Here is a 19,339-nt window from a genome sequence, read left to right as displayed (position 1 = left end):
GAAAACACATTACAGTTATGGTTTTTAAAGTTGTGTTTTTGAAGATGCTGGGGATGGGTGGAGGTGAGGATGATGAGTCGTCGGCAACATCATCATTGACTGAAAGTTGGGCCTGCTTAGACTGAACATCAAGACTGCAACCTCTCTGCCACTAATGATTGTGAATTGTAAATAACAGTAAATGTATGCGTGTTTTGTGTGTGAAAAATCAATAAAAAAATACAAGCAGATAAATGGTGTCTGTATGTTGTTGATACTGGAAACAACACAGTCACTGGTTTGAACTATATACAGTTTTCTTATATGGGTATTGTATTGTAAAGCACATGTGAGAGGCTGTGTTGTTAAAGAAACTTATCATTCACTGAGAAATTCCAAACTGCAATGTGGTGACAGTAACGTTTTTTTGTTATTGTTAATGATGTCAAACACACGCGACTGATCATTTGTGTTAATATTGCTGGTTTATTATGTTGCTTTGAATTTCCTGCGCAATTCAACACAAACATTTTTATCTGTTCATTTCCAATAAATCCTCCGACCTCTGTAATATATAACTATATAACTGCCTCCTCTGACAAAATTATGTATAATGTCCTTCTCCGCATTGGGTTGTTGAATTGAAAGAGTTACTATACAGTGAGCCCCTTCTGAAATATAAGCTGTGTGTCTTACGTCTTACGCATCCTTTAAGCTCAGGAAAGGATTAAAAAGGGCTACAGCGCAAAAGATTATCAGAATTAATGTTACTGGAAACCAGATTAGCTGGCAAAGACCTGCTGTGCTCTTCCTTAAAAAAGTGGGATTAACCTGTTTAATCTGTTTATGTTAAGAACAAGTATTAATGCAGATACACAGGTGCACTGTGTATGCATTTATATGCTTGTGTGTGTGTGTGTGTGTGTTCCTTGATTAAGATATCTGTAGATAATGTTTTTTTTACAAATGACAAAATCTTGAAATTCTTATTCTGAGCCCAGTACCGGGTTGTTCTTAACAGCAGGATGTGTGTAAGTTCAGCATGCATATTCATAATTTAGATAATTGTCTTACATACCAAAAACAACAACAACAACAACAACAACAACCTCTTACAATGATCTACTGCTTAAGCAGCAGTTACATAAGCATCAACACATGCTTTCACGTGTGGCAGGCATTGTCCTAGGCTGTAATCTCTTTGGTAACAAAGCCAGAAGGTGAAACCACTAAATGACTTACATAAATGAATGTCAACTCCAATAAATCAGTCAATTATAGAATCAATTGACCTTTTAATAGGGATGAGTGGCATCCTGAGACCCTTTATAAAAGTCAGTCTTCCACAAAGGATTAACAAGAGAGGTTAAGGACGCAGACAACACAGCATTCATGTCTGCCTCTTAAAATGTTTATTCTTTATTCTTATTTTATGATATAGGCAGAGCAACAGTATAATCAAGGAGGTATAACGATTGTGATTAATAGTCATATAAAAAGGGCTAAATGAGAGCAAATCGTGGCATGGAGCTGCCAGAGGACTTCTGGATACCCGTTCCCCTGGACACCAACAACATCACGTCACTCAGTCCTTTCCTGGTTCCTCAGGACCACTTGGGGAACTCAGCCACCTTCTACACCATGGCAGGATTCATGTTCTTTGTATTCGTGGTTGGCACTGGCATTAACATCCTCACCATTGGATGCACTATGCAATACAAGAAGCTCCGGTCCCACCTTAACTACATTCTGGTGAACTTGGCCGTGGCAAACCTTCTTGTGTCCGGTGTGGGCTCCTTCACTGCCTGCTGCTCATTTGCATTCCGATACTTTATCTTTGGAGCACTAGCATGCAAGATTGAAGGTTTTATGGCAACACTTGGCGGTAAGATTGAATCTAAAATTTTGATTTCCTTTCTATTACTGGACTTATCTATAGTGATTTAAAAAATGTTTTAAATTGTCTGTCTCTGTCATTTCAGGTATGGTAAGCCTGTGGTCTCTTGCTGTGGTAGCTTTTGAAAGATGGCTGGTCATCTGCAAGCCACTTGGAAACTTTATTTTCAAGCCTGACCATGCTATAGCTTGCTGTGTATTTACCTGGGTGTTTGGACTGATTGCCTCACTTCCTCCACTGTTCGGATGGAGCAGGTATGCAAAAGAAGCTAACTGAAACTCATCTCAAAACTGAGACGCTGGGACGTACATCAATGCTCTTGTGATCATCTGTCCAGGTACATCCCAGAAGGCCTGCAGTGCTCCTGTGGTCCAGACTGGTACACCACAAACAACAAATACAACAATGAATCCTACGTGATCTTTCTCTTCGGCTTCTGCTTTGCTGTTCCATTCACCACCATTATCTTCTGCTATGGTCAGCTGCTCATTGTGATGAAAATGGTGAGGCAAGCAAATCACAAAAAATCACCCTAAATTAAACAACATACATCTCAAATATAGTTATTATGGTTCACTTATAAAGCTTTTGAAAAGACAGAATTTGTACATGTGACAGTAACAAAGTCTTCCCAAGATTGAGCAACCGAATGACCTATTTTATGAATGTGTAAATCTGAGTCAATACATGCAAGTCTATGTACATTCCTTGTGATGCTGTCCCATCAACAAAGATGTGGTATATACACTCACCTAAAGGATTATTAGGAACACCCTACTAATACCGTGTTTGACCCCCTTTTGCCTTCAGAACTGCCTTAATTCTTTATGGCACTGATTCAACAAGGAGCTGGAAGCATTCTTTAGAAATGTTGGCCCATATTGAGTGGAGAGCATCCTACAGTTGATGGAGATTTGTGGGATGCACATCCAGGAGACGAAGCTCCCGTTCCACCACATCCCAAAAATGTTCTCTTGGGTTGAAATCTGGTGACTGTGGTGGCCATTTTAGTACAGTGAACTCATAGTCATGTTCAAGAAACCAATTTGAAATGATTTGATTTTTGTGACACGGTGCATTATCCTGCTGGAAGTAGCCATCAGAAGATGGGTACATGGTGGTCATAAAGGGATGGACGTGGTCAGAAACAACGCTCAGGTAGGCTGTGGCATTTAAACGATGCCCAATTGGTACTAAGGGGCCTAAAGTGTGCCAAGAAAACATTCCCCACACCAGTACACCACCTCCACCAGCCTGCACAGTGGTAACAAGGCATGACGCACCAATGTTCTCCTTCTGTTTACGACTCTACCATCTGAATGTCTCAACAGAAACCGAGAGTCATCAGACCAGGCAACATTTTTACAGTCTTCAACTTAGGCCTGTCACAATAACAAATTTTGCTGGACGATAAATTGTCCCAGAAATTATTGCGATAAATGATAATATTGTCATTGATAGACCATTTTCATCTAATATAATGATAATGGCATAATAATGCAGGTACACCTTTTCAAAGATCAATAAACTTTTATTTCTAAAGAATATTTAACACTGGAACTGGAAGACATTTTAAATATCCACAATATGTCTTTGATCTCTTTAGTATACATACTAAGACAAACAACAGCTGCCGTTTGTGACACGTATGTTCTCCCAGGTAATTCATAGCCTGCTGGCTGTCAAACGTTTGCAGCATTCCTCGAGTGTTTGTGGGATAGACTACAGACTCTGTAGCCTACTACATTTAACAATTATTTAACACTAAATATTACATCTAAATAATATATAATTAATAAATTAAATCTATCTATATGGCTATCTGCCACATGGCGAGTAAATGTTTTTAGCAAAATAATTCCTTTTTTTCAGTCTTCATTTTGGCGAAGGTGCGGCTTCTGCTCCTCTGCAGGTCGGAGCTTCGTGGGGGCGGGCGGACACACACACACACACACACACACACACACACACACACACACACACACACACACACACACACACACACACACACACACACACACACACACACACACACACACACAGACGCAACTCTGACATACTTTCCACACTCCGTGTCCGCGGACAGCTGTAGGCTTGTACCGGTTAATGTTCTGTGCATTGTCGAACACATGCAGCCACTTTCCTTTCCTGAAAAAGTCCACAGCGGCGTGTATGTCCGAGCCTATAGTTCCCGATATTTATCCGAGCCTGTCCCCCCCTCCCCGCCTCCACCTGCAGGTTGTCAGCTGTGTGGTTTGGAAAGAAAGGAACCGAGAGTGGTCCTCCAGTCTCTCGGGTAGAGAGAGAGAGAGAGAGAGAGAGAGAGAGAGAGAGAGAGAGAGAGAGAGAGAGAGAGAAGGAAAACGAACAAGCATGCAAATGGTAATTATCGCGGCCAGAAAAATTATCGAGCTCGTTTTTTTTATTGTGCGATTAATTGATTTATTGACTATCGTGACAGGCCTACTTCAACTGTCCAATTTTGGGGAGCTCGTGCAAATTGTAGACTAATTTTCCTATTTTTAGTGGAGATGAGTGGTACCCGGTGGGGTCTTCTGCTGGTGTAGCCCATCCACCTCAAGGTTGTGTGTGTTGTGGCTTCACAAATGCTTTGCTGCATACCTCGGTTGTAACGAGTGGTTATTTGAGTCAAAGTTGATCTTCTATCAGCTGGAATCAGCTGCATCAACAAGGCATTTTGGCCCCCCAGGACTGCAGCATACTGGATGTTTTTCCTTTTTCAGACCATTCTTTGTAAACCCTAGAAATGGTTGTGCGTGAAAATCCCAGTAACTGAGCAGATTGGGAAATACTCAGACCAGCCCGTCTGGCACCAACAACCAGGCCACGCTTAAAGTTGCTTAGATCACCTTCCTTTCCCATTCTGACATTAAGTTTGGAGTTCAGGAGATTGTCTAGACTTGGTCGACACCCCTAAATGCATTGAAGCAGCTGCCATGTGATTGGTTGATTTGATAATTGCATAAACGAAAAATCTTACAGGTGTTCCTAATAATCTTTAAGGTGAGCATATATAGAGGTTTACTCCTCGACGCAGCGGCCACGGGTTCGACTCTGAACTGCGGCCCTTTGCTGCATGTCATTCCCTCTCTCTCTCCCCTTTCATGTCTTCATCTGTCCTATGGAAATAAAGCCTTAAAATCCCAGAAAAAATAATCTTAAAAACCCAACAAGTCTATATATACACTAATAGCATACAGGGTTCATACGTTTTGAAAAAACCTCGAAAAGTTATGGAATTTGAAAAATGCAAATTAGGTAGACTAATTAAAAAAGACCCAGAAAGTTTTGGAAAAGTCATGGAATTTTATATAATAATAATAATAATAAATAATATGCCATTAATAAATGTATTTTCACATCATCTTAACCTCAACATTCTATTTGAGGAGCAATATTATGAATCCTACTATGAACCACATAAATTGTCATTCATTTCATAGTTAAACCTCTGAGGGTAAACTTTAACACAGATTTGTATTCTTATTGTATAATGTCGACTGATATTTTCAGGAACACATAGTCATGGAAATTTGCCAAAAAGTCATGGAAAAGTCATGAAAAAGATATCTTTAAAATCCTTAAAAAGTATGAGAGGCCGATTTAACATTTAATACACTGGATATTTATTGCAGATATTTGTAATTCAATTCTTCCTAAAAAAACTGTTCAGATATCCACAATGTCATTATTCCTATCCAAAATCAATATTGATTTCTAAAACAACAATTGTGTATAGGAAGAATGTCATTATGGAGATCTCAAATGTTCTTTTTGACTAGGAAGAAATTAATTATGAAAGATTTTAGTCTACCCAGTACTTTTTACCTGTTGAAATACCTTTTTAAAAGGGCAATACATCCAGTTACACAGTTTTCCAAATTGTGGACGTATATACCGGTAAACATGCTCCTACGGACGGCAATCAGTTTTTGGCAGACAGTGACTTTTTGGAATGACACGGGCGCCAGTGTTTGACCCAACTCACCTCTCTTCCTCAACAGGCAGCAAAGGCCCAAACAGAGTCTGTCTCCACCCAGAAAGCAGAGAAGGAAGTGACCAAGATGGTGGTCCTCATGGTGATTGGCTTCCTGGTGTGCTGGTTGCCTTATGCCTCCTTTGCTCTTTGGGTTGTGAATAACCGTGGGCAACCATTCGATCTTCGACTGGCGACCATACCTTCCTGCTTCTCAAAGGCCTCTGCAGTCTACAACCCTGTTATCTATATTTTCTTCAATAAACAGGTCTGTTAAATGTTATGATGGACAAAATATTCAAAAAGCGATGGACTTTTTGCCAAGTTGCAACAAAAGTATGTGGGTTGTAAAATGCGCTAAAATAATCTCTGAAAGCCACTGAAATCTGGTGCAATTTGTAGTATCTGCCACAGTGCCTTTTTTGATACAGCCACTAGGGGGCTCTAGAGTAACACTAGAATGCAACACATAGTGCCTTTAATGGCACATTTTGCTTTTTTCTCAGTGATGATACAAAATGACACCAGATGTACATTTTAACAACTTTGATGATTTGTTTTGTCCCTTTCAGTTCCGTTCATGCATAATGACAATGCTGGGGATGGGTAGAGGTGAGGAGGAATCCTCAACAACATCATCAGTGACTGAAGTCTCCAAAGTTGGGCCTGCTTAGACTGAACATCAAGACTTGCCACTAATTATTTGTGAATTGTATATAACAGTAATTGCATGTTTTGTCATATGTAAAAAATATACATGTAATGTTGCTATTCAAGTAAGAAATCATAAATAATCTGCAATCACAAACACAAGGCTCTTATTGGGATGTAGTCTATATTCTTGACGTTCCACTGCCGGGATTGCTTGTTGCCGGATATTCCGCCAGATTTCACTCATTTAGGCCGGATATTCATTGCCTTGGGCTTCCTCTGTGTTGGCCTTTTAAACTCTGGTCGATTTATGAGGACTATCAGGACCGTTTCTAGCTTTGGGCGGGCCCTATGCAAGAAGCTGCTTTGGGTCCCGTATTTTGTCAAACTACGATGGGGGGGGATTCAAACCTTTAAGATGATCTGTTGAGATGCATCGATCTGTAACACTTTAGGAGGAAAACTGGCAAGATTCGTAAAAAATTCAAATTAAACATCTTAAGTTGACCCAAGCAATTTAAACCTACAGAAAATGATTATAACAAAGTTCACAGTGAAGCTCCTCTACGCCAATAAATGCAGCAGATGCAGGATTTTCCTCAAACAGGTTTATTTAATGTAGAACAAAGAAAGCTACTTGAACATGAAAAAGTGGGGCATTGCCCAAACGGACAGAAAACAAATAAGGGTTTCTACTTGGAAGAAAAAGTTAAATAAAATGCTGCAGGACCATTCTGTTTCTGTGATCATGGACTATAATCACAGTCTAATGTTTTAGGGCAATTCACAAGATCAACAGAAAACGAAAATATGACCTATGAATCGTGGAGGAGTTGAAACAGATGCATCTGCTGTTCTTGGTCTAGCCTAGAACTATAGACACACCACAGCGGCAGCAAATGTAATTTGCAGCCAGGGAGTACAGGGGGGGTCAAGCAACTTTCCGTTGGCTTGCGAGCTGGAAAAACCAAACTCTGGCCGGGCCAATCACATTGTGTAGGCTATAGAGTCGGTGGACTGGCTTATGGCTGCTGCTGCTGGGAACAGCGGCCTTTCGAATTTCCAAGACAACTGTTTATCCCGCACCTCGGATTAAGCCCTGTCAACGGTGAGTTTCCAGAGCCAACATCTCAATGTGGGTCTGGCTTGTCAGGCTAGTTCTTGTTCAGGAGTTGATAAAGAACCCGCTGGCTGTGCTTGGTCTGAAGCCACAAAGTATTTGAGAATGGCACCTGCCAAGACTAATGCTGCGTTCATGCCACCTCGGAATAACAGGCACCGCCCCCCTGTTTACGTTGTTTTTCCAAATGGCAGCGTTCACATGGTCGGGATCAAAGAATTTCTAATATAGGAAGAAGTTCCACTCCCTCGTTACTTCCGGCTTCTGAACTGGTTGCAGTTCCACCAGAGTTCCATATAGGGGGCGCTCACAGGCCAGTGCAGAATGAATGGGACTCTATGGAGCTATAGCCCTCAAAACCCACTTTTCTCAGGATATAATTTTTTGTCTAGTAATTTGAATGTTGCATTCGAAAGGGGAGGCTAAAAAAATACACACTGCTGTGTGTTAGATTTTTTTAAAGTCGCTTTTTTGTTCTAAAAAGCATTTTAAAATGTCAATGACGTCATACACATATACGGCCAGAGATACTGCTTTACGGCAAGCTCTGAGTCGCTTCCTTTGTTCTCTCGAGGCATCGACAGCACAGCTGACAGGTAAGGCTCTCCCTGTTAATACACGTGCTAGAAAGAGGTTTGCTAATGTTTTAAAGACCACACCGAAATATTCACTCTGATATTCAGGCTCTGCTTCGGATGCCGTCAAGCGGGATCTCCGATCGTAATCACTCCTTCACTGACCAATCAGCATTCATTAGCAGAATGCTAGCGTGTTATGGGCAACAACGACTCACCCTGTAAGAAATCAAAAGGACATAAGTACTCATTCATTCAACTTTCGACCTATAACCCATGTTGAACTTGCAAAAACTACAATCAAATCTGAGGTTTCTCAACGACAATCAGGCGAAAGAGACAAATTTAGCCGTCTAGCTCCATAGAGTCCCATTCATTTTGCACTGGACCGCGATCACCCCCAGTGGAACTCGGGTGGAACTGCAACCAAAATCCGGTACAATGGGGCTGAATAGGGAGTGGAACGGCTTTCGTAGACCGGCTTTGTCGGGATGCGTGTTCTTCTTCTTCTGTTATATTGGCGTTTGGCATAACAACTTTTTGCATGTCTGCCACCAACGGTTGGCCGTAGCCGAGAGCATCAGGTGTGAGAAAACATGGAGGCCACAATAACAGAAGATTTGCTTCTGTTTTCTTATACGAGCATCCAAACAGCACATCGCCAGGTGTTTGTTTATGTTATCTGCAGGACAACCAACGGGAAAAGACACGGATAATGTGTTGTTTTTTTATACATAGGCCTATTTATGAATGATTTTAAACATATTATGTCTGCGTATGTTTCTTGGCAGAGGCATTTGTCCACAATAAACAGTTTATTGTCATTGAAATATGTTCAGACCAAAGTCGCCTCCATCAAACGTCAGGTGTCAACAACGCGTCACCAACTGGGGAACTCGGGTATCAAAATCCAGCCCGAGTTTCCCACCTCTGATTCCCACAGGAAGTTACGTGAATGGTGACGTTTTCACTCGGAAAAACGTTTTTCCGATGTCCATGAACGCACGGATAGTCTTTAGTTTACCAAGCAAAATTTATCATAAACAACAAATATTAATAGGTATTCTTTCTTAACACAGTGATCAGTTTTATTTTTAAAGCACATAGGCCTATAAAATGACAACACAATAAAGTATTGTTACTGTGGAAAATATTTAACAGCAAAAGAGATGACTGAGAAGCGACACCCACCAGCTTCGATATTGGCCCAACAACACACCCTCCTTCCCAAAGTGTAATGTTACCAAGCTGCCAACAAAATGCTCTGCAGCCTTCATGATCTCATACAACAGGTGTCACTTCAGTCAATCAGTCCAACAGTCATTTTAAGGCTGTGCTGCAAGCAACACTGGTACACTGGCACTGTTGCCTTGGAAATGACAACATCCTGTCTCTGAATATAAAAAACAGGCCTTTTTTTGTTTTTATTTTTTGTTATAGGCAATGATATAGAAAATGAAAATCAAAGCATATTTTAAATTTCTCTCATCCCCTGTTGACCATGAAAAGGAAAAAACGCCTTGTATTTCAATTTAAAATTTTGTATTTTAAAATTTTGTATTTTAAAATTTTAAAACGAAAATTTTAAAACGAAAATCAAACAACCAATATTTTTTTTAATACCTGTTTATGAAAGGAAAAGTGAATGACCAAAACATACACGGTGGTGGTGGTCCGTGTACTTTTTCGTTCATTCGATTTTCATTTCCTAAACAGACTTAAAAAACAATTTGATTTTCGTTTTAAAATACATTTGAAATTGAAATACAAGGCATTTTTTTCCTTTTCATGGTCAAAAGGGGATGGGAGAAATTAAAAATATGTTGTGATTTTCATTTATATTTGATTAAAAATAAAATCACTCGGAAATAGAAATGAAAAAAGGCTTGTTTTTTCATATTCAGAGACCGTATGTTGTCATTTCCAAGGCAACAGCGCCAGCGTAGCCTACAAGTGTTGCTTTCAGCCTAGGCTAAAATTACTTTGGAAACCTATACTCTTGATAATGCTTGGGGGGAATTTTATTTCATAATGATCACTAAACTTAAACAGCTTTTTCACAAAAACTGTAAAAGATATCAAAACACTGAGCACATCCCGAATACCTGAATATTTTGTTAACAGTTTAAAGTTTGAATCATGTCTGTAGGTGAAAGAATGTAGGAGGAGAACCAAATAACAATAGTTGGAATGCTGCTGAATCAGCATTCCCACTAATAAATAAATGAATAGATATATGCAGTAATACATGAATAAATAAATAAATGCTGAAATAAATAAATGCAGAAATCATTGTATAAATAAATAAATAAATAAATTAATTAATAAAATAATACATAGAAGAATAAATTAATTAATTAATGCTTTAATTTTAATTTATTTCTACATTTTTGTCCACCTACATTTATTTATTTCTATATTTCTGTGTCCATAATGAGGTAGGAGGTCCTAACCTCAGTTTAAAGCATGATTGGCTGTTGATTGGCTGTGTGAAAGTCTACTCTGAGTGACAGTGCTACAGAGCCAGGTTTTCTGGCGGTGAGTGTGCGTGCATGCTATGCTTAGGCTGAATCGCAATCACCTCAAGACAAATCTGATTGGCCAATACACACTGAAGATAAATTAAATAATTTTAAAATTACAAAAATGATCCCTCTCTTCATCCCACACCCCAAACATGACATGACAAAATGTCGTGGAACAGAAACAACAACCAGAGATATTTATAAGCTATCGTTTTATTGTCATCGTAGTTTTAGCTTCACTTCTCTCTCTCTCTCTCTCTCTCTCTCTCTCTCTCTCTCTCTCTCTCTCTCTCTCTCTCTTTCACACTGTCCGTTTCAACTGATGTCATCATTATGTCAAATTTAAAAAAAAAAGACACATTTATTGACAGTGAACAAATATCAATAAAAGAGGATTGATCCCTGGTCGGATCTACTGGTTGAAGGCCTATTTAAGGGCATTTTACATCCTGCTGCAAATTTGCCAGCTGACTGCTGGTCTTAGCCATTGTGCTAATTACAGCTGGTTTTCAAACATCTGTATCACACGTAGACTGTATATTAATGGACAGTGCATGTGTGATGTCACCCATTGGTTTGTGGAGATCTGCTATGAGTCGTTGAGTTTGCCGTTACGGACACAGCCGTCCTGGTTGCGGATGTGACGATTTTAGACGAGAGGGAGGAGTGAGGGAGGAGCTGGAGTTTCCCACCTCTGATTCCCACAGGAAGTTACGTGAATGGTGACGTTTTCACTCGGAAAAACGTTTTTCCGATGTCCATGAACGCACGGATAGTCTTTTACACTCTACGTTACGCTACACACTTTCACTGGCAATCACATCATAGCCACGCCCTAAAACACCCCCTGCTTTATCGCCGATTTTGAAATCAACGAGACCATAATTTAAAAAATGAACATCATTCTGTGGAACAGAAAACTTAAAACTAGCGATTGAGACCATAAACTCATTATGAAAATATTTACTGAGGTAATAAATCAAGGGAGAAGTGGGTCACTTTCTCATAGACTTCTACAGAAACCGACCTCCTTTTGCAACTGCATGTGTCGCCCCCTGCTGGAATTCAGATAGAATACAGGTTTAAGGCACTTCCGCATTTGCAGCACTTCGCTGAACCGGATACTTTGTCCATTAATATTATACAGTCTATGGTATCACAACGGGAGGAAGATTCGCTTGGGATCGTGGATCATTTGCTTTTGTCTGGCTCTCCGATTTGACCAATAATGTTTCCTTTAAACTGATGTTAGGACGTCCTACCTCATTAGCATATGGACATAGAAATACAGAAATAAATAAAGGTCAACAAAAATGTAAAAATATATTTAAAGCATTTATTTATTTATGGATTTATTTATTTATTTCAGCATTTATTTTTTCTTTTCTTTTCTTTATTTATTTATTATTACATTTATTTACACATTTTATTTATTTCAGCATGGGTTTATTAATGTAGTTATTTATTTATGCATTTATTTTTTCTTTTCTTTTATTTATTTATTTATTATTACATTTATTTACACATTTATTTATTTATTTCAGCATGGGTTTATTAATGTAGTTATTTATTTATGCATTTATTTATTTATTTCTACATTTATTTATTCCTGTATTTATTTAAACATTTATTTATGCATTTATTGAGACTTAAGTCATGTTCTGTTCTCCATTGTAATAAGATGATCCTTGCCAGCTGTACTGAAATACTTATTTCTGTGTTTGCTCAATGGCTATTATGGCAGTGTGCAATGTGTGCGCATATACACAAGTACAAGTATGTGTAGTCTCTAAACCAAAGCTTAAAGACCATCCTTGAGCCAATCAAGTTGAGAGCGCCATCAGAGAGAGAGAGAGAGAGACAAACCTCTGTTAGTAGCCAGTCAGTCTAATACTATTAGCTACTGAGGTGGTTTGGGTTTAAAGGAACAATATGTAATATATTTACTGTATTGAATAAAAAAAGATATCAGATATTAAGGAAACATGGTAAGTTGAAATATTATCTTCTCTGACAACATTGCTAAAGTCAGTATTTGTATAATGTCTGTTTTTGTTTTGGCCTATGTGTTGTTGTCATCTGCCCTTTTTGACACCCAAGTTTTGACACATGGGGTCCTGGTATGGTAGACCCCGGACTCTATTGATTGTGTGCTCAGGGTTTGTTTATATATATATATTTGACTCATTGTTGTCCGTCTAATGGAAACACACCAGCCAGACTCTTGCTTGTGAAGGATGAGTCAAGCTAACGTTAGTCACACAAGGAGATATGAGTCAAGCAAAACAACGACATTATGATACACACAAATATAAGACATTTCTGTGATGTGAGTCAATAACACAAAATACTGACCAAAATGTGTTTTAATCCAGTAACGTTAGTCGAACAGCCCCACTGTAGTCAGTACATGCTGTACCAGTATGCTGACCAACAGGTGTTGACTGAAAAAGACTTCCTAGATTTGTGTTTCCTGCTACTTGCGATCTAATTGGAGACAAACAGCCAATCAGAATTGACCTTTTATTCTCCGATTGGTTTGTTCTGTGGCACTCTTGTAACGCTGTGAAAATTTGAGCGAGTGTGTCAAGAGTTGAGCACGCACAGTAAAGAGGTTGAGAGCGAGGGAGACATGACCGGAGCGCAGACAAAGAGTTTTTTCTGTTCAAAATGTAATGTAATGTAAGGTATAGATTCAAGATTTATTCAAATATTCAAGATTCAAAATCCTTTATTAATCCCACAATGGGGAAATTCACACTGTTGCAGCACCAAGGGATAAGAGGAAAGTGGAAAAATAGAGGACACCTGTTAACACACAATAATTAATATTTAATAATAATAATTAAAATAATTAAAGCAAGTAAATATACATTATCAGCCCTGGTGTGTATGTTTTGTCCATGTAGTCGACTGGGAGCAGTAATGATTGTAGTGTAGTATAGTTCTCTGTGCTCAAAACATGCAATTACTCGCTCAGGAATGAAGCACATATATATCACCATACAGTAGAGGCGATGATTAGGAGACAATCTGTCACTAAAGTCTCAAGAATTTGACCTACTTTGTTCATGGCTCGTCTTGATGAATAACATTTGGTAAATAACACTGACCAAACAAATATTATGACAAAAGGAATTATATATTTCTTACAGATAAAGAGTTATAGAGAGTTATATGCAAGTCTTTTTTTTTTAAATGGAGAAACAAATAAATGCCATTGAGGAAACGATTGTGTTATTACCAGGCTTTTTATTCCAGATGTAAATGGACTGTTTTTATATAGCGCTTTTCTAGTCTTAACGACTACTCAAAGCGCTTTAACAGTACAGGAACCATTCACCATTCACACACAGTGGCCGAGGCTGCTGTACAAGGTGCCAGCTGCTCATCAGATAAACACTCACATACGCAGCGGCGCAGCAACTGTTCAGTGTCTTTCAGTGTCTTGCCCAAGGACTCTTCGGCATGGAGCTGCAGGGCCAGGGATTGAACCACCAACCTTATTGGCAGGCAACCGCTCTACCACTTAGCCACAGCCACCACATATGTTCTTGTCTTGTATTTTGTCCTAATTCTTTTTTTCTTACGAGAAATATCTAACTTAGGTCACTAGTAGTTGTTACTTAATTAATGCTTATGCTTAATGCAAATACTTATAGTATATTAAAAATCTTGGTGAATGAGTTTGAAAAGTAGTACTGTATTTGTTGTATAAGGATTCATGTGCATATATGGAACCTTCAGTCTAACAGAGAATCAATAAAAACAGATGACCTACAAGTTTACAGTTTATGTCTGTGCTTGAGAAACAATTTCTGACAAACACTCTGGGTTTAGATCATCAGATAGTTGGGCTTCTGAGATTCGTGGGATGTACTTGGGGAAAAACTGCAAAGAAACTCCAGCATACTGTCTAACTTGCAAAAATAAGTTCAATAGCTGCCAATCTTTCAGTACAGTACAAAAATATTGCCAGCTATTAAATTTGTCTTCTAAATCGAATCGAATCTTTGCAAGTTAGACAGTGTGCGGGAGTTTCTTTGCAGTTTTTACAGAGAGCTTTACATGCTTGACCTTGCAGAGGTAACTTGGCACCAACACACACACACACACACACACACACACACACACACACACACACACACACACACACACACACACACACACACATACACAGGAACGGTAAGTCAATCTGTCAGAGAAATGTGAAGATACTCCCGCACACTGTCTAACTTGCAAAATAAATGTAATAGCTGCCAATGTTTCGGTACTAGATCTTCATCAGGCAAAGTACAAAAATATTGCCAGCTATTAAATTTGGCTTTGCAGGGAGTTTCTTTGCACTTTTTGACTTAATCGTCTCCCTCTGACGCATCTTTCTCACGTTATAGTTGTGCGAAGTATTTTTCTGTTTTGATGTACTTTGGGAAAAAGTATAGTCCACAAAATGTTATGTTATGTTTTATGGAGATAAGTCATGAGATCATGAACTCACTGTTGGTTGCACCATGCAAACACTGCACGGCGAGTGTGAGCAAAGAAAATGCACTATTTTCTTCTGCATTATCAATCAAATAACTAAAATAAAATGCACACAAAATACAACGTCAGATTTCACTGTGGTGTAAAAGACGAGTCAACATTCAGCCTACAGATCACAATGCCTCGTTCACAGTAGGCACCATGTCTGTAAAACTATATCACTTGAAATACTGTCAAGGAGTGTAGTGTTTTATAGTACGGCTATACATATTTTTGACTCATGGTTTTCCGTCTAATGGAAACACTCTGCCAGACTCTGATTAAATCCAGTCTGTCAGTCTTTCTTACCTGTTGCCCACAATGTTGCAGGTATGTTGTTTACTAGTTAACCCACCAAGCAGAGATTTACATGCTTTGCCTTGCAGAGGTAACTTGGCACACACACACACACACACACACACACACACACACACACACACACACACACACACACACACACACACACACACACACACACACACACACACAAAAGGGTTAGCTAAATAGAATTACTCAATAATCTCTGGCAGAGCCTTACATGCTTTGCCTTGCAGAGGTAACTTGGCACACACACACACACACACACACACACACACACACACACACACACACACACAGGTGAAAAAGGGTTAGCTAAATAGATTTACCCAATAATCTCTGCAAGTAATACTGAGAAAATTCTAATTAAGCAATTAGCTAAAATACCTGTAACAGAAACACCTTCCTCAGTATTGTAACCAACGGCTGTCCGTGTGTTCATCATGGAAAGGGCATACAGATATAAATACAAGTCATATAATATATAAATAAATATAACTTATCAGTGTTGAAACAACTATTGTGGACTATTTTTGTGGACGATTTAAGGAGGATGCTGGGGATTAGTAGAGCCGATAATTAGGAACGGCAAGTCAATCTGTCACTAAAGTCTCAAGAATTTGACCTACTTTGTTCACGGCTCATCTTGATGAATAACATATTGTAAATAACACTGAACAGACAAATATTATGACAAATGGAATTATACAGATAAAAAGTTAACAGCAAGTAAAAATGTTTTAGGAAAATGGAGAAGCAAATAAATGCCAGTGATTAATTATTTCTTGTTATTATCAGGCTTTTCATTCCAGATGTGAAATATGTATATTCTTTTAGGCTCGTATTCTGTCCTAAATTCTTGTTTTTCTTACAAGAAATGTCTAAATTAGGTGACCAGTAATTGTTATTTAATTAACCTTTGCAAGCAAATGCTTACAAAATAAATCCTTGTGAATGAGTTAGAAAAACACTGTATTTTTTATTTTACATGCATATATACAACCTGTAGTCTAACAGAGAAGCAATAAAAAAGATGACAGTTTATGTCTGCTTGAGAAACAATTACTGACAATGTGGGCAAACACTCTCTAACTTGCAAAAAAAAATTTAATAGCTGCCAATGTTTTGGTACTAGACCATTAATCAGGCAAAATACAAAAATATTTCCAGCTATTAAATTTGTCTTTACAAGTTAGACAGTGTGCAGGAGTTTCTTTGCAAATCTTGACCTACTCGTCTCCCTCCAACGCACCTGTCACAGAAACATCTTCCTCAGTATTGTAACTAAGTGTTTTCTGTATGTTCATCTTGTAAAGGGCATACAGATATAAATACAAGTCATACAATAAATATGAAAATATCACTGTCGAAAACACTGATTCTGTGCTATTATTTGTAGTTTTACCGGTTGAAAAATATGAATATTACAACCAAACATCTGTGGTTACATCTGTGGTCTGCCTGTCATGCTGCTGAGAAAAGATGAAAATCAATCAGTCAAATCAATACTTGGAAATACCATTAAAACCAATGCCTCTGGGTTTAATCATGGGTCATCTATGCTGCAGGGAAATGCAAAGGGAAACGAGTCTTCTGGTCGTTACAACATCCCTCAACAACATTTGCACACAAATCTGAGAATAGGATTATTACCTGATGTGAAGTGAACACAATGAGTAGCAAAGGTGGACTCGGTTCACTTTACACCAGTGTAATAATTGAATACACATGCAGACCACCTGCTATTCAGACAGCGAGTGCATAAACCAGACTTTCACACCAGGTCATTTCAGGTGGTCATGGAGATTCCCGCCGGTACTCGGGAGCAAATCTGAGTTCTGCTAGTAGTGAACTTTTACCAACCACGAATAGTTCAGAACTAGCGGAATTCCAGACCTACCCATCGAAACATCACAGCATCCATGGAAATATATATCAAGATACAGAAAGCAAAACACTCTCCCCCAAGACATTAGTTATTAGTATTAATTCATAAACAGTAATAGAAATTCAGTTATGTACTAATATTATTTAAGACATATTTGGAAATAAAGGAAAAAAGAAGAAAAGTTTACAGATTTCTTTAGTTTCAGGATCCATCCTCTTCTCGATGTGCAGTCCTTGTCCGACATGGAGTTCTTAACAAATCTGCGAGCCAGGTATTTGAACAAGAAGAAGAATTAAGAAAAACAGAATTAACAGATTAAAATAAACCAATAAAGGGTTAGTTAACCTATGCTCTGGGATGTACTATTGCTGGAGAGATTAAAGTACTACGTGTGAAATGCCAGAAGTAATTGCTCTTTGTTAATCTGATTTGTGAAAGAACCTGAGTTGTCTGTATAATCTGATTTAGTCAACTGGGACATGAGAAATCGTCACCTAGTTCAACCTGGATCTCATTAGAGGTTCAACACTTAGAGGGCAGAAACTGATCAACAGCTGCTACCCTACAATGCCCTTCTGCAAGACACATTGATATAGTGTCAGTTTTATCAATAGCTATGGTTGCTTGGTACAAAGGCTCTTGACCAGGCAATGATGGGCTTATCTGTTTTAAAACAACCTTAATAATGAATGATAAAGTGAATAGAAATACAGTAAATAAAAGATCCACAATTGAAGCAGGAACTTTCATTTTGAGTTGATTTTGGCGGCCCCTGTGGAAAAAAGGAGCAGTGTTTCCATGAGCACCCCTGCCTCGTGTTGTAAAGATCTTGATCTGGCTAGTTCGTGCATTTGTTTTGGAAGCAAGTAAAAGAAACCTCTACCATTGAAATAAAATGGACAGAAAGGATTTTTCAATTAAAATCAATGTGTGTCAATTTATGTGTACCGTTGCCATCGCAATGGACTAACTTCTGTATAAACTTAGTAGTGGAGGTGAGGTTTTGCAGTAACAGCTGAACGAGCAGTGGAGTAGTAATGTTACGAGAAAAAAAGAGCCAGCCGCAAAATGAGTCAAATTTAATAACTTGCACACACTGACCCTAACCCTTGTCACAGCGTAGTAAAGCTATCGTCAGATGAGTAACAATAACTTTGTTCGGCTCGTTTTCTGTGACTTGTGTGGCGTGGACACATAGCAGAGTTAGCAAGCTAGCTAACTCGCCAGCCCCTGGTTGGCTTGCTGAATCCATTGTGCTTTCATTCTGCACTGGTCACAGAAAATGAGACAAAAAGTGGGTCCGTGGTAGCCTGGTCCTATCAGACTCTCGTACATTTCATTTGTACAGAGAGTCTGGCCTCTCTCCATTGACAAGTGTTAACTTCCTTAAAGGCGAGTACTCTGTTGAAGTTTAAAACTACTGGATCTGCCCAGAGCCACTCTGGATCTGCCATTACAAATCGCTAACGTTTGGTCGTGACGTTTGTCATGCGCATGTGCAACAAGACAGGAGACTGCCAAGGCCTATATTTAGCATTAGCATCGCTAGCATTAGCCTTAGCCAACTCCTTCACCACTTACGGAGCGAGCTGGAAAATCAAACTTTTCCCGAACCGTGGGGAGGAGGGCCACAACATCGTGGCCACCAACACAACTCAGCAAAGGTTGTTCTTGCTCAGGCTTTAACTTCTGGATATTCGGCGGCATTACCACAACGGACCAAATATTTTCGCTTGCATCTTTCTTCGCTGCAACTCTAACGCATGGCCTCTACGCCATCGTTCTCAGCCACTCCCTCTGTTCGCTGATTGGACCGCCAAAAACTTTGGTCGAGAAAACCCAAGACTACACCGCGAACCCAGACA

At 39.0% G+C, this 19,339-nt stretch overlaps 1 protein-coding gene across 1 annotated transcript; it reads left to right on the top strand.

The window, feature by feature from the left end:
- Positions 1-1,315: 1,315 nt before the first annotated feature.
- On the top strand, positions 1,316-6,677 carry opn1sw2 (opsin 1 (cone pigments), short-wave-sensitive 2). Its single transcript, XM_039797597.1, has 5 exons — positions 1,316-1,864; positions 1,962-2,130; positions 2,214-2,379; positions 5,902-6,141; positions 6,446-6,677. Exons 1-5 carry the CDS (start codon positions 1,486-1,488, stop codon positions 6,545-6,547), a joined length of 1,056 nt encoding a protein of 351 aa, XP_039653531.1. The 5' UTR covers positions 1,316-1,485; the 3' UTR covers positions 6,548-6,677.
- The last annotated feature ends 12,662 nt before the right edge of the window (positions 6,678-19,339 follow it).

Source organism: Perca fluviatilis, chromosome 4 (assembly GCF_010015445.1).
Source record: "Perca fluviatilis chromosome 4, GENO_Pfluv_1.0, whole genome shotgun sequence".
Classification (NCBI taxonomy): Eukaryota; Metazoa; Chordata; class Actinopteri; order Perciformes; family Percidae; genus Perca; species Perca fluviatilis.
The sequence above is the reverse complement of the archived record's forward strand: the minus strand, read 5'-3'. Positions and strand labels throughout refer to the sequence as shown.